General features: G+C 35.8%; 1 protein-coding gene and 1 pseudogene across 5 annotated transcripts in view; one reads left to right on the top strand and one right to left on the bottom strand.

Moving 5' to 3' along the window:
- The window catches only part of DOCK7 (dedicator of cytokinesis 7), a 271,583-nt gene that overhangs the window by 185,345 nt on the left and 62,485 nt on the right, over positions 1-23,753 (top strand). For all 5 annotated transcript variants that reach the window (XM_049879452.1, XM_049879451.1, XM_049879447.1 and 2 more), the window contains 2 exons: positions 21,526-21,708; positions 21,818-21,953. In XM_049879452.1, the coding sequence (XP_049735409.1) occupies positions 21,526-21,708; positions 21,818-21,953 (319 nt within the window). The remainder of the gene's footprint in view (positions 1-21,525; positions 21,709-21,817; positions 21,954-23,753) is intronic.
- Positions 17,363-17,458, bottom strand: LOC126074135 (uncharacterized; annotated as a pseudogene).

The raw sequence follows: 23,753 nt of genomic DNA, 5'->3' as shown, positions 1-23,753 counted from the left end.
CAGGAAGCCTCTCTGAAACCTCTGTGTTTTCAGCAGTTTATGTATCCAGATCTGCATCAGTTTCAAGGTTGGGGCTCCCTCACTAAACCCGAGTTTAAAGAATCATCAGTTAGGCATGAGATATCAGTCAACTGAGGTCTTGTTAATTACCAGACAAAAGTATCAAACCATCAAGGTGTTTGCAGCTTACCCAAGAAATGTCAGTCAACCTGGGGAACCCCTTGGGCAAAAGTAACAAACCTGGGAGCTTCAACTCCTCCCTCCGTCCCCAAGTTGCTTCTCCAGAGAACTAGGGCAGGTAACAATTCCTCAGGGCTTTGGGGGAGTATCTCACACGCTGTCTTTCCAAAGAACCAAGGCAAAAGGCCATATAAAGGAACTCATTGCACCGCAGTACCTATCTTGTACTAAGTTGTTTTAAAGACTGCTAACTACCTCAAGGTTTATGGTATGAAGCTCTGTATTTTGTCATTGAAAACTTTGAAAATGAATTATACCTACTCCATTCTTTATTTTTTAAATCCATGTTATTCTTTATCAGCCTCAAGAATATTCCCAGTTGTTTAGCTTGTGAAGACTTGTACTTTTTCATGTTTAAAAAAATACCAATTTTACTCTGCTCCTGTACTTTTTGCCCCTTAAAGAGGGAGGGGTGTGGAGGCAGGGAGGAAGCAAACTGCCTAAAGCAAGATGAAGTTCTAAAAATTTTAAGTGATTTCCTTTCAGAAAACTGCAATATTTATGGAAGCTCTCCACGTGATAACTTAAAAAAGCTTTATTAAGATGTAATTTACATACCATAAAACTCACCAATTTTAAGTATACAATTTAGTGGTTTTTAACATATTTACAGTTTACAGCCATCACCACAGTCTAATTGTAGAACACTTTCATCACCCCGGAAAGAACTCTCATTCCCAATTGTAGTCACTCTGCATTTTCCTTGCCCCTCAGACCTCAGCAACAACTCTTCTGTTTTCTGCCTATAGATTTGCCTGTTCTAGACATTACATATAAATGGAATTATACAATATGTGATCTTTTTTGCCTGGTTTCTTTGACTTAGAATAATGTTTTTGAGGTTTACCCATGTTGTAACATTTATCAGTGCTTTATTCATTGTTCCTTTTTATTACTGAATAATATTCCATTGTATGGATATACCACATTTTGTGTATTGATTCTTCAGTTGATAGACATTTGGGTCACTTCCACTTTTTCTCTGTTATGAAATAATGCTGCTGTGAGCAGTTGTGTACAAATCTTTGTGTGGCCATATGTTTTTATTTCTTCTGGGTATATATGTGTAAAACAGAGGATCTGCTGGATTGTATGGTAGCTCTATGTTTAACATTTTGAGAAACTGCTAAATAAACTCTTTTGCAAACTGGCTTCACCATTTAACATTCCCACCAGCAGTGAATAAGTGTTTCTGTTTCACCACTGTCTCACCAACTTATTATCTGTCTTTTTGATTATAGCCACCCTAGTGGATGTGAAGGAATCCCTGGGTACTGCAAATAATTAAGAGCTTGACTACTAGCCAAAAGGTTGGTTGTTAGAACCCACCCAGAGGCACCTCAGAAGATAGGCCTAGCGATCTGTTTCTGAAAGGCCACGGCCTTGAAAAGCTTATAGAGCAGTTCTGTTCTGCGCACATGGTGGCCATGAGTCCAAATTGACTTGATGGCACAAAAAACAGCAGCAGCAATGGGTGTGAAGTGAGAAGTCATTGTGATTTGCATTTTCTTTATTACTGATGATGATGAGCATGTTTTCATGGGCTCTTTGTCCTATTCAAATCTTTTTTGCATTTTTAAATTGTCTTATTTGTCATTTTTATGAAGTTAAAAGAGTTCTTTATATATTTTGGATACAAATTTTATGAGATGATGAGATTTGCAAATATTTTCTCCAATTCTGTGGGTTATCTTTTCATTTTTTTTTTAATTGTGGTAAAAACATATATAACAGAACATTTGGTATTTCAGCCTTTTTTACATGTACAATTCAGTGACATCAGTTAACATTCACTGTGTTGTACAACCATCACCACTATCCACTTCTGAATTCTTTCAGTGTTCTTAGCAGAGACTCGGTGCCCCATTAGCAATAATTCTCCCTTCCTCACTCCTACTCCCTCTCACCCCTGCTAACCATTGATAAACCTTGGTCTTTGCTTATTCTAGATACTTCATATAAATGGGATCGTAAAATATTTGTCTGTATCTGAGTTATTTCACGCAGCATAATGAACCTTGACAACATGTTATAGCATGTATCAGAACTTCATTTCTCTTTATGGCTGGATGATATTCCATTGTATGGATATACCACATTTTGTTTATTCATTCATCTGTCAATGGGCACTGGGGTTGTTTTCACTTTTTGGCTATTGTGAATAGTGTGACAGTGAACATTAGTGCACAAGTTTCTGTTTGCATCCCTGCTTTTAGGTCTGTTGGGTTCACTTTTTGATGGTGTTGTTTGAAGTGCAAATATTTTTAATTTTGATGAAGCCCAGTTTATCTAATTTTTCTTCTGTGCTTTGGTGTCACAGCCAAGAACCCATTGCTAAATTCAAGGCCATGAAGATTTGGTCTTTTTTTTTTTTAACGCTTTATAGTTTCAGCTGTTGCATTCATTTTGAGTTAATTTTTCTATATGCTGTGAGGTAAGGTAGGAATCCAGCTTAATTCTTTTGCACATGGATACCTAGTTGTCCCAGTACCATTTGTAAGACAGCTATTCTTTCCCCAAAGAATTGTCCTGACACCCTTGTCAAAAATCAATTAACCACAAATTTAAGAATTTTTTTTCTGGACTCTCAATTCCGTTCCATTGGTCTAGATGGCTGCCCTTATGCTAAAGACCCTCAACTAAAACTTCTTTAGTATCGAGATGAAGATATATAAATTTGCTTGTTTTATACCATTTATAGGGTTAGTATTTTTTTCCCCACACAGGAGTATGTTTTATTTTTTTAGAAAAAATTTACTAAAGCTAAGATAACAACTGTGGACCTAAAAATTAAGCCAAACATAGGATAGTCCATACCAGAGGAGTTTTTCCAGGTAGTCTTCTATAATCAAAATTCCTGCTGTGTCCAAGAACAAACTTAGCTAAGTTTGACACCTTATGTGAAACAGGCACTGATTTTCAAATAGAGGCTCTCCAATTCCAGAGTCCATTGCCCTCGTCACACTGCATGCTTTTTAATAATTATTTTTATTATTGTAAAATTATATATAAAAAGAATATATAAAATATATGTATAATTACAATACAATAATACAACAAACAGTAGTGTACTGAATACTCAGCTTAAGAAACAGAATATTGGAAATACCATTGATACTCCCCTTCTGTCCTCAATTTGATCCTTCCCTTACCTCGAAATGACCACTATTCTCAATTTTGTTGACCTCACTTTTATTTTTTTTAAACTCTTCCTATATGAAATACACTATACATGAAAAAGTACATGAAACATAAATGCATAAGTTTACAAAATATTATAAAGTGAATATCTTGTAAACTGCTATTCAGGACAAAAAGTAGAACATTGGCTTTACTCCAGAAATCCTTCGCATGCTCTTACCGAGCTACAACTACTTGCCCCTCCCACCTCTTCTACCCACTATCATGACTAATGAGATAATTACCTTCTTTTTTTTAATGGTTTTAACTATGGGTAGGGTTGCTACAAGTCAGAATCAACTTGATGGCAACGAGTAGTAGTAGGATAGTAAACCCATTGCCATTGAGTCAATTCTGACAAACCTATAGAACAGAGTAGAACTTCTCCTTAGGGTTTCCAAAGGAGTGCCTGGTGGATTCAAACTGCTGACCTTTTGGTTAGCAGCCGAACTCTTAACCACTACACCACCACAATTTCCTAGCAGGGTAGTATTCATCCCTAACGATTATAGTTTAGTTTTACATTATGATCTTAATTTTCATCCATGATATAGTATGTAGCTATGCTTCACTGATTTTCATTGCTGTATAAATTGTATTATCTCTCTATAAATCAGTTTACTTATCCATTCTATTGATAGACAAATGAGTGATTTCTGATCTTTGATTATTACAAATAACAATCCTATAAACTTTCTTTTACATGTATACTGTATGCATGTGAAGACATTATTTACTTATCCATTCTATTGATAGACAAATGAGTGATTTCTGATCTTTGATTATTACAAATAGCAATCCTATCAACTTTCTTTTACATGTATCCTGTATGCATGTGAACACATTATTTAGGGTATATTCCTAGAAGTGAAATTTCCTGGGTCATTGAATATATCTATCATCTATACCAGATACTGCCCAATGTTTTTCCAAAAGGTTTTTCTCAATTTATACTTCCATCCGCTGTATGAAAGTTCCTATTCCTTCACGTGTTCATCAGTACTTGTAATTGTTAGATTTTTTTATTTTTACCAATCTGGTAGTTTATAGTTGTTTCTCCTTGTAGCTTTCATTTCCTTGATGACTTATGAGGGTGAGCACTTTTTTAAAATGTATGTTGGCCACTTAAATTGTCTCTTTTGAAGTGTCTTGAGTTTTTTGCCCATTTTCCACAGGGTTACTTTTTTTTTTTTTTTGAATAATTTGTAGATGTTCTTTATATGTTCTGGATCAAGTCCATTGTCAATTATAAGTGGTTTAAATATCTCCTGTGGGGCTTACTGATAAATTTGGAAACCCTGTTGGCGTACTGATGAAGAGTTTGGCTGCTAACCCAAAGGTCGGCAGTTAGGATCCACCAGGCACTCCTTGGAGACCCTATGAGGCAGTTCCACTCTGTCCTCTAGGATGGTTATGAGTCAAAATTGACTCCACAGCAATGGGTTTGGTTTGGGTTTTTTAATGGTAAATCTGGTTATTAGAATACATTATTTTAAAATAGTTTAATAGTCTTTTCCTTTATAGCTAGTGGTTTCTGTATCTGAAGAAATTTTTTTTTCCTATTCTAGCATTTTGAAATTTATCCTAAAATCTACCTACAACTGATTTTTTTTTTTTTTTTAGTGTACACTATAATTTGGGGTCCCAGCTTAGATTGCTTTGATATATTATTCCACATTATCTCAGTACCATTTTTATTAAAAGATGATTATTATTTTTTACTGCTCTGAAATACTACCTGTTATAAATCATATGCATATGTATGAGCAGGTTTGTTTCTGGTTTCTCTCTTCCATTGGTGTCTTGTCTAACCAATATCTTAATTACTGTAGTTTTAGAATAAAATTGAATATTATGTAGAGAAAGTTTTCATATATTAAAACTTTTTTTCTTTTTGGTAACTGGGCCCTTTATATTTCTAAATAAAATTTAGAATCAGCTTGTAGAATTCTACTGAAATAAATAAAACACAAGAAACAAAATAAACCAACAAACCTGTTAGAATTTTGATTGAGATTGCATGAAATCTATGCATCAGTTTGGACGAAAATCGACATTCTCACACTATTCAGTCAGTGAGAATGTCGAGTCTCTGAATACATAAACCTTCATAGTGTTCATCAAAGAGGCCTAGCACATATTTTGTTAGATTTATTTTTGGTCCTTGATGTTTTCTTGGTGCATTTGTAAATGGTATCTTTTTCAGAAATTCTGTTTTTTTCATAGTTGATTACTGTTACATAAAAGTAGAATTGATTTTTGTAAAATGATTTTTGTTTTCAACAGAATTATTCTACTACTTAGTCGGAATCGACTCGACGGCACTGGATTTTTAGGTTATATATATATATATATTTTTTTTTTTTAACACACACAGTCAAATCATCTGCAGGTTTAGTTTTTTCTTTTCAATTCTTTCTTTCACTACTTGTTGCACTCGGTAGGACATCCAGTATATTATTGCATGTTGTTTTTGTTGTTGTGTGCCATCAAGTCAATTCCAACTCATAGCAACCCTGTTGCATAGAAGTGGTGATTATGGGCATCCCTAAAGGAAAAATTTACAACACTTTATTCTTAAATAAAAAACCACAAAAACCCAGTGCCGTCGAGTCGATTCCGACTCATAGCGACCCTATAGGACAGAGTAGAGCTGCCCCATAGAGTTTCCAAGGACTGCCTGGCGGATTCGAACTGCCGACCCTTGGGTTAGCAGCTGTAACACTTAACTACTACACCACCAGGGTTTCCTATATTCTGAAGAATATATTTAAGAATTTTTTAAATTCTTAAGTATATGTGTTTCAAGTTTGTTTTTTAGAAACCTTCTATTATATTAATGAGGCATGGTAGCTCAATGGTAGAATCCTCACTTCCATGTGGGAGACCCCAATTTGATTCCCAGCTAATACACTTCATGCATGGCCATCACTCTTCTGTTCAGAAGAGGTTTGCATATTGCTGTGTGGCCAAACAGGTTTCAGCATAGCTTCCAGGCTAAGACACAATGGAAAGAAAGGCCTGGCAATCTACTTCTAAAAATCAGCCAATGAAAACCCTATAAATCACAATGGTCTTATCTGCAGTCAATCATGGGAATGGTGCAGGAACAGGTAGCATTTCGTTCCATTGTGCATGGCGTCACCGTGAATCAGGCTGACTTGACGACCGCTGACAACAACCATTATATTATGGAAGTTTACTTCTGTTCCTAGTTTGCTAAAAATCTTATATATTTGTAATCATTAATTGTTAATTTTTATCAAATGCTTTTTCTGCATCCATTGAGATGATAGTATTTTGCCATATATTCTTTTAATTAATGTAGCCAGTTTCAATTGATTTTCTAGTGTTAAACTAACACTGAATTCCTGAATTAAACCCAACTCTTTCGTGTTTTTATGTTGATGGGTTTGATTTGCTAATGTTTTGTTTAGGATTTGTGCATCTATGTTCATAAGTAAGAATGCTTATAATTTTCCATTCTCCTAATGTTCTTTTAGGTTTTGGAATCAAGGTTAAGTTGGCCAATACAAACAATCCGGGGAGTTTTCCCTTTTATTCTATTCTCGGTAACTCCTTCTGTAAGATTGGAATTATTTGTTATTGGAATGTTTGGAGAATATTTTGGTAGAGCATACTGGGCCTGCAGTTTTCTCTTTTGAAAGTTATTAAATTATTTATTCAATTTCTTTAATGGCTATAAGACCCTTTAAGTTTTCTATTTCTTATTTCTATTTCTTCCATTTGGTAGATGTTATTCTAGTAAATTTTTTTAAATGATTTTTTATTGAGTTTTTGGTGAAAGTTTACATAACAAGTTAGGTTCTCATTTGACAATTTCCACACAAATTGTTAAGTGTCATTTAGTTGCATTTATCACAATCCGTCAGTGTTACCTTTTTTTAAAAAGTTTCTCCATGTACAAATTAGTGACATTGATTGCATTCTTAAAGTTGTGCAACCATTCCCACCCTCCTTTTCTGAGTTGTTCCCCCTCATTAACATAAACTCATCTTCCCCTAAGGTTCCTATCTAATCTTTTGAGTTGCTGTTGTCAATTTGATCTCATACAGATAGTTCTTAAAAGAGCATAATGCTCAAGGCAGACCTTTTGAACTAGGCATTCTAGTAGTTTTTATTTTTTCAACTTTCTTGGCATATAAAGTTGTTCCTAATACCTTCTATGATATTTTTAATACTGTAACATCTGTAGTAGATATAGACTTTTTTATTTCTGTGCCTGGCATTTTGTACCATTTCTCATCTTAATCAGTGTCATCAGAAATTTGATAAATAACATTAGTTTTTACAAAGAAACAATTTCAAGGTACTGTTAATCCTCGCTTTTGAATGTTTATCTCAATTATTTCCTGTCTTCTTTGGGTTTATGTTGATATTCTCTTTCTAATTTCTTGCAGTGGTTGTTACTTAACTCACTAATTATCATTCTTTCTTCCTCAATAGGTACTTTAAGCTGTACGTTTTTCTTTGTTGTATGCTGTCGAGTCACTTCTGACTTGTAGCAATCCTATATGACAGTATAGAACTGCCCCATAGGATTTCCCAGGTTGTAATCTTTATGGGACAGGAGCTCTGGTGGTGCAGTGGTTAAGTGCTCGGCAGCTAACTGAAAGGCCATCAGTTGAAACCCACCAGCCAGTCCAGCTGAGAAGGATTTGGCAATCAGCTTCTGTAAAGGTTCACATCCTTTCGGGCAGTTCTGCTCTGTCCTCCAGGGTTGCTAACCTTTCAGTTAGCAGCTGAGTGCTTAACCATTGTGCCATCAAGGCTCCTTACATTTTCCGTTAAATACTGTTTGTTATGTTCCACAATTTATTTGTAGTATTTTTATAATTCAGTTCAAAGTATTTCTAAAGTTCATCATGATTTCTCTTTAGACTCAGGCTATTAAGACGTTTTTAAATTTCCTCTCATAAGAAATTTTGTATTTATGCTTTAGCTTCTGATTTTGACCTGATTGCATGTTTCCAGCTTTTTATATTTGTGTCAACTTGTTTTATGATCCAGTATATTGTCAGTTTTTAAAAATATCTTATGTACTTGGAAAGAATATGTATTATTCAGTTTTTTGTTTACAGTGTTCTGTATATGTCTATTGTGTTAAATTCATTAATCATGTTGTTTGACTCTTCTTTGTCTTTTCTGAGTTTTTGTCTGCTTATTCTCATGGCTCACGGTGATTACAGGTGTTGTTAATTTCTCCTTGCCACTCTGTAGGATTTTGTTTCTTTCTTTTGAGGGTATATTATGAGGTATGTAGTAATTTAAAACTATTATATACATTTTTGGTGAGTTGGAGCTTTTGACAACATAAACTATAACACTTTTCTTAAAGTCAGTTTTATATGGTAGCACAGCTATGTTAGCTTTCTTTCTATACACACACGCACACACACACACATACATAAAAAAAATACACATATATATAGGGCATACCTCTTTACATCCTCCTACTTTCAATGTTTTTATATCCTTACATATTTTTGTTTTCATTGTTAGTTGCTATTGAGTTGATGCTGACTCATGGCGACTCCACATATGCAGAGTACATCTGCTCCATAGGACTACTGCATAGGGTTTTCAAGGCTATGACCTTTTGGAAACAGATCGCTAGGCCTCTCTTCCAAGGATCTCCTGGATGGGTTTGAACCACCATCCTTTTGGTTACTAGCCGAGTGCTTAACCATTTATGCCACCCAGAGACTCCTCCTTGGGTATTAGGTGTGTTTATAAACAAAAAACAACATGTAGTTAGATTTTGTCTTGTATGTTTTAATCTGGTCTGTTAATCTTTGTTTTTTTAATAGAATTTTTAATTCATTTACATTTAGTGTAGTTAAATTTAATGTACTTATTTTGTACGTTCTTTTGCCTCACCTATTACATGTTTATTTTTGTCTAATTTATTGTGTTCTTTTGGTTTGATTTCCCCCCTCATTCCACTTTTTTCCATTCTACTTTTTCTTCCCTACTAGTTTAGAGTTTCCACTCCTTTCATGATTACATTAGAAACCACAGTATGCTTTCTTAAATCATCTAGTCTAATGTTAATCAGTCCTCCATGTGTCTGTCAGTTGGTCATACTGCGGGGGCTTGCATGTTGCTATGATTCTGGAAGCTATGCCACCGGTATTCAGATACCATCAGGTTCACCTATGGCAGACAGATTTCAGCTGAGCTTCCAGACAAAGGCAGACTAGGAAGAAGGACCTGGCAGTCTACTTCTGTAAAGATTTAGCCAATGAAAACCTTATGAATAGCAGCAGAACATTGTTTGATATAGTGCTGGAAGATGACCCCCTTAGGTTGGAAGGCACTCAAAAAACAATTGGGGAAGAACAGCCCCCTCAAAGTAGAGCTGACCTTAATGATTTAGATGGAGTCAAGCTTTCAGGACCTTCATTTGCTGATGCGGCATGATTCAAAATGAGAAGGAATAGCTGTACACATCCACTAATAATCGGAACGTGGAATGTACGAAGTATGAATCTACGAAAACTGGAAGTTGTCAAAAATGGAAATGGAACACATAAAAATTGATACTCTAGGCATTAGTGAGCTAAAATGGACTGGTATTGGTCATTTTGAATCAGACAAACGTATGGTCTACTGTGCTGGAAAGGACAGCTTGAAGAGGAATGCCATTGTATTCACCGGCAAAAAAAAAAAAAAAAAACATTTCAAGAGCTGTCCTGAAGTACAATGCTGTCAGTGATAGGATAATATTCATATGCCTACAAGAAAGATCAGTTAATATGACTATTATTCAAATTTATGCACCAACCACTAAGGCCAAAATGAAGAAATTGAAGATTTTTACCACCTTCTGCAGTTTGAAATTGATCGAACATGCAATCAGGATGCATTGTAATTACTAGACATAGGAATGTGAAAGTTGGAAATAAAGAAGGATCGGCGGTTGGAAAATATGGCCTTGGTGATAGAAACGACACCAGAGATCACGTGATAGAATTTTGCAAGACCAACAACTTCTTCATTGCAAATACCTTTCTTCACCTATATAAACGGCAATTCTACATATGGACCTTACCAGATGGAATACACAGGAATCAAATCAACTACACCTGTAGAAAGAAACAATGGGAAAGGTCAATATCAGTCAGAACAAGGCCAGGGGCCGAATGTGGATCAGGCTATCAGTTGCTCATATGCAAGTTCAAGGTGAAACTGAAGAAAATTAGAACAAGTTGATGAGAACCAAAATATGACCTTGAGTATATCTCACCTGAATTTAGAGACCATCTCAAGAATAGATTTGACACGTTGAACATCAAAGACCGAAGACCAGACAAGTTGTGGAATGCCATCAAGGACATCATATATGAAGAAAGCAAGGGGTCACTAAAAAGACAAGAAAGAAAGGAAAGACCAAAATGGAACTCAGAAGAGACTCAGAAACTTGCTCTTGAACATGGAGTAACTAAAGCAAAAGGAAGAAATGATGAAGTGAAAGAGTTGAACAGAAGATTTTGAAGGGTGGCTCGAGAAGACAAAGTATTATAATGACATGTGCGAAGACCTGGAAATGGAAAACCAAAAGGGAAGAACACGCTTTGCATTTCTCAAGCTGAATGAACTGAAGAAAAAAATTCAAGCCTTGAATTGCAATACTGAAGGATTCTATGGGGGAAAATATTAAATGACTCAGGAAGCATCAAAAGAAGGTGGGAGGAATACTCTAGAGTCACTATGCCAAAAATAATTGGTCGATGTTCAACCAATTCAGGAGGTACCATATGAGCAGGAACCAGTGGTACTGAAGGAAGAAGTCCAAGCTGCACTGAAGGCATTGGCAAAAAACAAGCCTCCAATGATTGACGGAATGCCAATTGAGATGTTTCAGCAAACGGATGCAGTGCTGGAAGTACTCCCTTGTCTTTGCCCAAGAAATTTGAAAGATAGCTATCTGGCCTACTGACTGGAAGAGATCTATATTTATGCCTATTCCCAAGATTTCCCAGAAACCATCAGACAATATCATTAATATCACACACAAGTAAAATTTTGGTGAAGATCTTCAAAAGCGGCTGCACAGTATATTGACCATGAGCTGCCAGAAATTCAAGCTGGATTTAGAAGAGGACATGGAACCGGGGATATCATTGCTCATGTCAGATGGATCCTGGCTGAAAGCAGAGAATGCCAGAAAGATGTTTACCTGTGTTTTATTGACTATGCTAAGGCATTCAAATGTGTGGCTCATAGCAAATTATGAATAATGTTGGGAATAATGGGAATTCTGGAACACTTAATTGTTTTCATGAGGAACCTGTACATAGTTCAAGAGGCAGTCATTCAAACAGTAAAAGGGGATACTGCAATTGTTTAAAGTCAGGAAAGGTATGTGTCAGGATTGCATCCTTTTACCATACCTGTTTAGTCTGTATGCTGAGCAAATAATCAGAGAATCTGGACTATATGAAGAAGAATGGGCCATCAGGATTGGATGAAGGCTCGTGAAGAACCTGTGTTATGCAGGTGATACAGCCTTGCTTGCTGAAAGTGAAGAGGGCTTGAAGCACTTACTGATGAAGAAGACCAAAGACCACAGTCTTCAGCATGGATAACACCTCAACATAAAAAAAAAAAAAAATCCTCACACCTGGACCAAGAAGCAACATCATGATAAAAGGAGAAAAGATAGAAGTTGTTAAGGGTTTCATTTTACTTGGATTCATAATCAACACCCATGGAAGCAGCAGTCAGGAAATCAAAAGACGCATTGCGTTGGGCAAATCTGCTATTAAGGACCCCTTTGAAGTGCTGAAAAGCAAAGATGTCACCTTGAAGACTAAGGTGCCCAACACCCAAGCCATGGTATTTTCAATTGCATCATAAGCTGGACAATGAATAAGGAAGATCGAAGAAGAATTGACGCCTTTGCATTATGGTGCTGGTGAAGGATGTTGAATATATTATGGATTGCCAAAAGAAACGAACAAATCTGTCTTGGAAAAAGTACAACCAGATTGCTCCTTGGAAGCAAGGATGGTGAGTCTACATCTCACATACTTTGGATGTGTTGTCAGGACGAATCAGTCCCTGGAGAAGGACATCATGCTTGGTAGAGGGTCAGCAAAAACTAGGAAGACCCTCAATGAGATGGATTGACACAGTAGCTACAACAATGAGCTTAAGCATAACAATGATTCTGAGGACAGCACAGGACTGGGCAGTGTTTCATTCTGTTGTACATAGGGTCACTACAAGTCAGAACCGACTTGATGGCACCTAAGAATAGCAGCAGTGCTAATCAGTATATTTTCACACTGGAAATACAAGGTTCTTAGAGCAAGTTAATTTTACTTACCTCTCTTCCAAGCCAAATGGTATTTTCAAGTATTTTTAATTTTGTGTATCGTTAACCCCACAAGGCGTTATCATTATTATGGTTAAATAGAATCAGTTATCATTTAGGTTTAGCCTTACATTTACCACTTTGTTCTTCATTTTTTCCTGAATTTCTGACATTCTGTCTGATACTGTATTTCTTCTTTGTGAAATATATCCTTTACAGTCTTTAGTATAAGTTTGCTGTTGGTGACCTCTCTAAGTGTTTGAAAAAAAATGTATTTAACTTTCATTATTTAGGATTTTTTTGTTTTTTAGAAATAGAATTCTGGGTTTACTTTTTTTTTCTTTCAGCACGTTGAAGACATCATTCCCCCTGTCTTCTCGTTTCCATTGTTGCTTTTGATAAGTCAGCTGTGACCTAACTATTGCTTCTTTGAAGGTAATCTGTCCTTTTCTCCCCCTCTTTCTTCTTTATGATATTCTGCTTAGGATTGGTTTTCTGTGGTTTCACTCTGCTTAGTCTTGTTTTGAATTTCTTTATAGTTATTCTGTTTAGTATTTGTTGGACTTCTGAAATCTGTTATTCACATTTTTCTTCAGTTTTGTAAAAATCCTCAGACGTTATCTGCCTGATATTTCCTCTTTCCTGTTCTGTCTCTTTTGTATTCATATTCTAGTTAAACATATGCTAGTTCTTTTATTGCTTTCTATGTATGTCTTTTACTTTTCTGTGTATTCCATATGTGTGTTTACCCATACTTTATGATGGATTATTTCTTTTAATCTAACTTCCAGTTTACTAATTCTCTCCCTAACTGTATCTGATATTATATCAATCTGTTGAGTTCTTAAATTTGGTTATTCTGTAAATTTATTTCAGTTTTTAAAATGCCATTTGTTTCTTCCATTTTTTTTTTCCCCAAAATTTGTTTTTCTTTATACTTCGTAGTTTTTTTGTCAAAATTTTTAAGCTTTTTTGGTGTGGTGCCAGGGAGGTATAGAAAGTAGGATTGTTTTATAGTCTGTCTCTCCTAATGGCAGTATCTCAAGTCTTTGTGCATCTGTTTCTGTTACCTGTTTTGTCAGTTTTTGCTCCTGATACATCGTTTCCTTATGGAACAAGTTCGTTGGATGCAGGGTTTATATTTATGATATTATTTGTAGGTACAGCATGAGACCTGGGATTATTCAGAGGAGATTCACTGATTGTTAATACCATACCAAGAATATCTTAATCATATTTTAACCCCAGCAACCCCCACACACCTGAAAGTTTGTTGTACTATGGGGGCTTGTGTGATGCTGGAAGCTATGCTACCAGTATTAAAATACCATTAGGGTCAGTCATGGTGGACAGGTTTCAGCTGAGCTTCCAGAGACAGACTAGGAAGAAGGACTTGGCAGTCTGCTTATGAAAAGAATTAGCCAGTGAAAACCTTATGAATAGCAACGAAACATTGTCTGACATGGTGCTGGAAGATGAGCCCTTCAGGTTGGAAGGCACTCAGAAGACGACTGGGGAAGAGCTGCTTCCTCATAGTAGAGTCAATCTTAATGATATAGATGGAGTCAAGCTTTCAGAACCTTAATTTGCTGACGTGGCACAACCCAGAATGAGAAGAAACGGCTACAAACATCCATTAATAATCGTAACCTGAAATGTGCGAAGTATGAATTTAAGAAAATGGGAAGTCATCAAAAAGGAAATGGAACACATAAAGATCGACATCCTAGGCATTAGTGAGCTGAAATGGACTGGTCTTGGTCATTCTGAATCATTTAATCATATGGTCTACTATGCCGGAAGTGACAGCTTAAAGAGGAATGGTGTTGCATTCATCGACAAAAAGAACATTTCAAGATCTATCCTGAAGTACATCAGTAATAGAATAATATCTATATGCCTACAGGGAAGACTAGTTCATATGAATATTACTCAAATTTACGCACCAACCACTGAGGCCAAACATGAAAAAACTGAAGATTTTTGCCAAGTTTTGCAGTCTAAAATTAATGGAACATGCAATCATCATGCTCTGATAATTACCAGTGATTAGAACACGAAAGTTGGAAATAAAGACAACGGATTGGTAGTTAGAAAATATGGCCTTGATGATAGAAATGATGTTGGAGGTTGCATGATTGAATTTTGGAAGACAATGACTTCTTCATTGCAGATATCTTTTTTCACCAACATAAATGGCAACTATGCACATAGACCTCGCCAGATGGAATACACAGGAATCAAATCAACTAGACCTGTGGAAAGAGACAATGGAAAAGCTCAATATCATCAGTAAGAAGAAGGCTGGGGCCTACTGCAGATTAGACCATCAATTACTCATATGCAGTTTCATGTTGAAACTGAAGAAAAGTAAAACAGGTTGATGAGAGCCAAAGTACAACCTTTAGTATATCCCACCTGAATTGAGAGACTATCTCAAGAATAGATTTGACACATTGAACATTAATGATTGAAGACCAGGCCAGTTATGGCATGACATCAAGGACGTCATATGTAAGGAAAGAAAGAGGTCATTAAACAGACAGGAGAAAAAGAAAAGACCTAAATGGATGTCAGAATAGAGTCTGAAACTTGCTCTCGAACACTGAGTAGCTAATGCAAAAGGAAAAAATGATGAAGTAAAAGAGTTGAACAGAAGATTTTGAAGGGTGGCTTGAGATGACAGAGTAAAGTATTATAATGACATGTGCAGAGACCCAGAAATGGAAAACCAAAAGGGAAGAACACGCTTTGCATTTCTCAAGCCGAAAGAGCTGAAGAAAAAAATTCAAACCTTGAATTTCAGTACTAATGGATTCTACCGGGAAAATATTAAATGACTCAGAAAGCATCAAAAGAAGATGAAAGGAATATACACAGTCACCATATCAAAGAGAATTGGTTGATATTCAACCAATTCAGGAAGTACCATATGAGCAGAAGCCAGTGGTACTGAGGGAAGAAGTCCAAGATGCACTGAAGGCATTGGTGAAAAGCAGGGCTCCAGGAATTGATGGAATACCAATTGAGATGTTTCAGCAAATGGATACAGTGCTGGATAAAGTGCTGGATACAGTGCAAAGAAAATCGGAAGACAGCTACCTGGTCAACCAAGTGGAAGAATTCTATATTTATGCCTAGTCCCAAGAAAGATGCTCCCACCAAATGCAGAAAGTATTGAACAATATTATTAATATCACGTGCAAGTAAAATTTTGCTGAAGATCTTCAAAAGCGGCTTTAGCAGTATGTCGACAGGGAACTGCTAGAAATTCAAGCCATATTCAGAAGAGGACGCGGAACCAGGGATATCGTTGCTAATGTCAGATGGATCCTGGCTAAAAGCAGAGAATACCAGAAAGATGCTTACCTGTGTTTTATTGACTATGCTAAGGCATTCAACTGTGTGGATCGTAACAAATTATGGACAACTTTTCAGAGAATGGGAATTCTGGAACACTTAACTGTGCTCATGAGGAATCTGTACATGGATCAAGAGGTAGTCGTTTGAATAGAACAAGGGGATACTGCATGGTTTAAAGGCAGGAAAGGTGTATGTCAGGGTTGTATCCTTTCACTATACCTACTCAGCCTGTATGTTAAGCAAATAATCCAAGAAGCTGGACTATATGTAGAAGAACGGGCATCAGGATTGGAGGAAGACTCATTAAGAACCTGCTCAATGCAGATGACACAACCTTGCTTGCTGAAAGTGAAGAGGACTTGAAGCAGTTACTGATGAGGAAGATCAAAGACCACAGCCTTCAGTATGGATTGCTCCTCAACATAAAGAAAACAGAAATCCTCACAACCAGACCAATAAGCAGCATCATGATAAATGGAGAAAAAATTGAAGTTGTTAAGGATTTCATTTTACTTGGTTCCACAGTAAACACCCATGGAAGCAGCAGTCAAGAAATCAAAAGACGCATCGCATTGTGCAAATCTGCTGCAAGAGATCTCTTTAAAGTGTTAAAAAGCAGAGATGTTTCCTTGTGGACTAAGGTGGGCCTGACCCAAGCCATGTTGTTTTCATTCACCTCATAGACACGAGAAAGCTGGTCGATTAATAAGGAAGACCAAATAAGGATTTATGCCTTTGAATTGTGGTGTTGGCGAAGAATATTGAATATACCGTGGACTGCCAGAGGAACTAACAAATCTATCTTGGAAGAAGTACAACCAGAATACTCCTTGGAAGCAAGGATGGCCAGACTGTGTCTCACATACTTTGGACGTGTTGTCAAGAGGGTTCAGTCCCTGGAGAAGGACATCATCGTTGGTAAAATAGAGGATCAGCGGAAAAGAGGAAGACTGTCAACAAAATGGATTGACACAGTGGCTGCAAGACTGGGCTCAAACATAGCAACAATTGTGAGGATGGCGCAGGACCTGGCAGTGTCTTGTTTTGTTGTACATAGGGTTGCTATGAGTCGGAACCGGCTTGATGGCACCAAACAACAACAAATTTATCTCTTTCTCAATCTTCACTCTCAACTAATAATTTGCTTTCTCTTTTCCTTTTCGATTCTTATTCTTTCCGTCTCTTAGATTTCACCCAGTAATTCTTCCAATTTTTTGTTAGGTGTTTGATGCCTTTAAGAATGTTGTTTTCACAAGTTTGTCAGCCTTGTTCAGGTGCCATTCTATTCTTCTCTTTATCATTCCAATTTTAGTATATATGCTGCTGAAGCAAGAACAAGAATATGTGCTTTTAATGTTTTAGCTCAATATTTTTTCCTTTACAGCTTTTTGTTATGAAAAATTTTAGAATTACAGAAAATTTGAAGGAATAGTTTAATAAGCACCCAGTTATCTACCACCTTGATTCAACAGTTGTTAACATTTGACCACATTTTTGTTATTTTTTTAATCATTTGAAATAAATTGAGGATGTGACACTTCATTCTTAAATATTTCAGTGTGTGTCTCCTCAGAAAGTGGACATTCTGCTGCATAACCATTATATCATCATCGTGCCTAAGGAAATTAACGGGAATTTCTTAATGTCATCATATTCAGATTTCCTCAGTTTCAAAATAACATTTTTATACAGTTTCTTTTCAAACCAGGATCTAACCAAAGTTTACATATTACATTTGATTGTATGTCTCTTTAGCCTTTTTAAATTAATAGCTGTCTTTCCACTTTTTCTTTTTTCTGAGTGATGCTGACTTTTTAAAGCATGAGACCATCTGACTTGTAGTGTTTTCCACATTCTGGTTTTGTCTCCTTGTTTCCATAATACGTTATTTAACTGTTCCTCTATCTGTTGTATTTCCTCTAAACTAGAAGTTATGATGTACAAAGGCTAGAGTAGATTTAGGTTAAACATTTTTGGCTAGGATACTCTGTAGGTGTACTGTGACTATATAGTATCCTATCAGGTGGTACCTAATGCAAAGTGCCTCACTGTTAGCGATGCTAAGTTTGATACTTATCAAGGTGGTGACTGCTATTTTTCTTTTTTTAATTAGCAAGTAATCTGTGTAGTGAAAATTTTCGGGCCATACTAATATTCAGTTTTTAAGCAACCTTTTACTTAGTGATTTAACATTTATTGATAATCCTGTCATGAATCACTTATTTCGTTGAGAAAAAAAATGTAATTTTCTTACTTTATCATTCATCTACATTTATTGGTTGACTTTTTTTTTTAATGTTTTGTCCCATTAACTCCTAAAATGGTTTGACTGTGAGGGTGCACGTGTGAATTAAGTGGTGTTCTTGATAATGGGGAGAGTTGGTTAAGGAACTAAAGAAGTACACAGGATATTTTGAGGATCAAATACAGGGTATTGAAATCACCAAGAACTATGACAAGAGTAGTGTTGAAAACATTGAAGGTGAGGCAGGAACTGACAGCTTTTAAGATATAAGGGCTAGTGTTCTGGGGATCAGTATATGACTGCAGTGATGAGAGCAGGTGGTATAGTCTGATAAAGTGAGATTCAAAGCTGTATGTTTTTAATAGAGGAGGAAGATAATATGCTGAAATCAGAATTCAGAAAGAAGGGGATTTCTCCTCTCCTACCTCCTGGCCTCAAGGGAGACAGAAAGATTTTTAACTAGAATAAGAAAATAAAAGGAATGTTCAGAGAAGGTAGTGAATTTACAGGCAGTTTTGGTGATGACTGACCATGAGTTCTAGAGGTCATAGTGAAGGTTTTAGGAGATGGGACAGAGTGGCAAATGAAGTCAGAAAAGACAATGTAAAGAGTTATATGCTGATCAGAATCTGTGGTGTGAAAGATGACTTCCAGAGGCTGGGCTTTTTAAGATGACAGACAAAAACAAGAATAAAGGGCATAATGTGATTAATCCTGATGGTTTGAAGGCAGATAGTACAAGTGAAGCTGTGAGTATTGTGATGGGGAAGAAGAGATACGAATCTCGCCTAAAGGATGTGGGACTCTGGGGCCTCTTCCTTACTTCTGGTAATTGTGCTATGAAATAATTCTTTTTATATTCTAGAGATCGTTCCTAGATACCTGAAAATTAAGATAGAAATCTGAGGCATTGATTGTAGGTGATGAATTGACTTCTTCCCTTGCATCTAGAATGATATTAACTACCTACCCTGAAATCATTTTCTGTAGGGCATAATTCTCTCATGGAACAGTGGTTGAGGAAGACTATCCTGGATACTAATCTCATATTGGCAATATATGTGGCAAATTTCTACTAATTAATGATGTCCCCCATCACACGTGGTTCTTTTTCAAGAGTGTCTTCACTATTGTTGGTCCTTTGCTTTTCCCAGTTAACTTTTAAAATCAATCTGTCAAACTTCAAGGGAAAGCCGTATTGGGATTTTGACTGGAATTGCATTGATCCTACAGAATAATTTGAGGGAAAACTGGCATCTTTACATTACTGAGTCTTTTTCATATTTGTCTAACTTTCTTCAAATGTGTCTCTTCATTATGGTCAATTTATGTGGGGAATATAAGAAATGCCAGCCTATGTCTGTAAAGTTCAGAATAATTTTTAGTTGTATTTATAAAAAATAGCTAATTGAGAATTTAGTCAATAACTCTACGTATACCTGAAAGTTCAGCTATAAGAAAGTGCCTTTTTAAAAAAATAAAGGAGCATTTTCATTATGAGGAAGATTGTACATTTGGAAACGAAAGGGTTAAAATTATTTGTGCCCAGGTCAGAGGCAGTATAGCATAGTCGTTAAGTGAGTTTATGTAGGTGAATTCACTTAGCTGTGCACACATCCATGAGAGGAGTTAATGTAGTGCTTAAGAGCTTGGTCTGTGGAGCCACAATTTGTGTTCGGATATACCAGCTCCACCATATACTCCAAATTTTTGTGCAAAATATTTAACTTCTTGGTGGTTCAGTGGTGTTATCTGTAAGATGAGATGAACAGTAATACTTGTCTCTTTGAGTTGTTCGTAGGGATAAATAAGTTAATATGTGTAAAATGCTTAGTATAGTGCCTGGCACAAGAGTGAACATTGTGTGTTAGTTGCTATAATTGTCATCATCCAGGATAGAGGGAAGCGTAAGGTGGTAGCTGAGATCATGACTTCAACAATTAACCATTTTCATCTTCCGTCTGCCTTTCCTTTCAACAACCCCTCGATTGCTTTCTTATTATTACTTAGTCTGTTTGTTGTTGTTGTTGTTAGCTGCTGTCAAGTTGGCCCCTGACTCTTTGCAACCCTATGTGTTATAGAATAGAACCACTCCATAGGGTTTTCTTGGCTGTAATCTTTATGGAAGAAGATCGCCAGGTCTTTCTTCTGTGAAGTAGCTAGGTGAGTTCAAACTGCCAACCTTCCAGTTAGCAGCTGATAGCAAACTGCTTGTGCTACCCAGGCTCCTCCATTTAGTATATTTATTAACCAAATATTAAATGTAGTAGATGGTAAAGAGCATAGGCTTTGGAGTTTGGTAAACTAGGATTACCATCCTGTGAGAATGCCTAATTGGGGCAAATTAGGTAACCTCTCTAGCCTTCAGTTTCCTTGTCCATAAACTAGAAATATTAATACTGTCTCCTAAGATTGTTGTGAGAGTTAAATAAGATAGGGTGGTTAACACAGTGTCTAGCACACTTAAAAATTTGTTATTTTTTGTCATCACATTTGTTGTGATCATTATTATCCTGTAAAATTGAAATCGTACAGCCAGCTTCATAATATTGTTGGGGAATTAAATGAAGTAACTTATGTAAAGTGCATAGCATCAGGGTTGTAAATGTCCAATAAATGGTACTGTAAACATTCTTATTCTTAGTTTTTATTTATATTTTACATGTTATATATTAATGTAGACTGAATATTGAAAATAGCATTTCAACTTTGTTTTTATAAAAAGCCATTTTTGCTCATATATGACCTAAGACTTTTCCCCTGGCCTTTCGTAGGAAACAGTGGTTCTCTAAACCTGATAAACATTATTTTGTTGTTAACTTTCTGTTCTTACCCCACTTCGATTTACTGTGGGTCAATTTGCTTTTTTATTTTATTTTCATTAGATTTGATTTTCTGTTATAGTAGAATCATTTAGTGTTTCCCTTTATGTATTTTATTTAACATGCAGGTATTGTCTGCTATCAGCCCTGCCATAGATTAAAACAATCTTATATTGCCAGGAAAAGCTTATTGTCTAAATCAAACAGTGTTTTTAAAATATTTGATTTCTAAGCAATTTTTGTCTTACTATTTTAGAAGGAAGCAGTTAACCAAAAAAATCAAGAAATGGTCATCATTTAGTGTTTCTTATTCTACTGCCATTTATTTTCAGGGTGGCAGACAACATACAACCTTTTCAGCAGAATCAAGTCGGAGCCTTTTGATCTGTCTACTGTGGGTTCTCAAGAATGCGGATGAGACAGTTCTACAGAAGTGGTTTACGGATCTCTCAGTCCTTCAGCTAAACCGGCTGTTAGATCTACTGTATCTTTGTGTATCCTGCTTTGAGTACAAAGTAAGTGATCATTACACCATTGCAAAGATAACCAGAAAGAAAACATAGTATAGAAAAGGAAGAAGAAAATTTCCTCAATGCCTCTTCTTTTCCAATGTTTTAATTTTAGGGAAAGAAAGTATTTGAAAGAATGAATAGTTTGACCTTTAAGAAATCAAAAGACATGAGAGCAAAGCTTGAAGAAGCTATTCTTGGGAGCATAGGCGCTAGGCAAGAAATGGTGCGCCGAAGCCGAGGACAGCTTGGTACGTACACAATGTCTTCACCTTGTGGTGAGAATCTTTTACATTTCCTTGAACTGTATATTGTAATTATCATTATCATAAGCCTTTAATGGCAAATCTGCACTTTAAAAAAGTTTTTTTAATGTAACGTTTGAATAACCATTCCTCTGTAGGAATTCAAGTTAGAATTCTCCTTTAAACAGGGTGAACGTATTTCCCAGTATGCCCCAGATAGTCTCAGTTTATGTCTGTTGTTGTGTAAATATTAGTAACATCCCTTTTTACTTTTAAAGTGTTCTAATTTCCGTGATAAATTAATATAGCCTAGATTTAAAACAAAGATATTGGCCATTAAACTCAAATACCAGGGGGAGAGTACAGCTTAATAGCATTTTATGGCCTGGCCCTGATCCCAGGTCTGCTACCCATTAGCCATATAACTTTGGCCAAGTCACTTAATCTTCTTACCTCCCTTTTCCTTATCCATTTATGACTGTTATGGGAACTGTAAAAATATAACTAACTTATCTCATCTTCTTCATGGTGACCATGTATATGGAAATCTTTTGTAAATTCCAAAGTGACGTACAAATAAGATCACTGTTGCTGAAGGCTCCTTGAAGTCAGGGACCTAGTTTAGTCATTTTTGTACGTGAAACATTCTAACACCATGTTTGTTGCCTTAAAATATGAATGTACATATGCACAAATATTTTTTAATCATTGTTTTCTGATAGGCACTAGTGTGGTAATCATTTATTTAAATTTAAATATCTTTTATATGTTACATGTAAATGTTTGAGATTTAAAAGTGATTAAAACACAGTGTTGCCTTTGAAGGAATTACTAGAGTAACTTTTTTTTCATTTGCATATACAATTTACAGTCTCCCTTTGGATTTTCTTTTAACTTTACGCACGACAACCCTGTGAAAAATAAGAAAATTAGCATTTACTTAGGTCATAATTATTACTAAAACGTCATGAATAATTATTCTCATTTTTTAGTTATAGAAACTGAAACTCAGAGAGGTAAATAACTTGCCCAGAATCATATAGTAAGTGGCAAAGCCACAGGAACTTTTGGCTTCCAATATAAAAAAAAAATATATATATATATATTTCTTGTATTATACCACAGCCCTTTCTAAGGTTTATTTTTAGAGCGGGTGGAACTGTTAACAATCTATGTTTGTTTTATATTAACTCTGTAACCTCAGAACAGCTACCATTGTTTGAATGCAAGAATTGAAGTTCTTCTTATCTTAGGAAAATTAAGTTTTTGCAGTTCTTATTTATATTTGGACATTTAGCTTCGATCACCTAGTGATAGACATTATTAACCAAGGAGGTGAAAGACTGTTTTGTGGGAAAAAAATACAAAGTTAATGATTATTGTTGTGTACTGTCCAGTCAATTCTGACTCATAGTGACCCCATGTGACAGAGTAGAACTGCCCCATAGGGTGTCCTAGGCAATAATCTTTGAAGAACCAGATCACCAGGCCTTTATCCTGCAGAGCCACTTGGTAAGTTCAAACCACCAACCTTTCAGATAGTACTTAACTGTTGTGCCACCAGGGTTTTTTAAACTAACGATAGAAGTGAAAATAGGTCACTGATTATTTTATGAAATATCTTATATGGGCATATCTTTTGTTTTCTTTCATAAAATTTCTTAAGGCTGGTGATTTAAAAAAATGAAAAAACGAGGGTAAGAAAGAAGGAAAGAAAACAAAAGAAATATCCAGATATGTTCCTTATTTTATGGCAACTAATATTTGTTTCTCAGTTTTTTGTTTTGTTTTGTTGTTTGTCACTAT

Source organism: Elephas maximus, chromosome 3 (genome assembly GCF_024166365.1).
Source record: "Elephas maximus indicus isolate mEleMax1 chromosome 3, mEleMax1 primary haplotype, whole genome shotgun sequence".
Taxonomy (NCBI): domain Eukaryota; kingdom Metazoa; phylum Chordata; class Mammalia; order Proboscidea; family Elephantidae; genus Elephas; species Elephas maximus.
The sequence above is the reverse complement of the archived record's forward strand: the minus strand, read 5'-3'. Positions and strand labels throughout refer to the sequence as shown.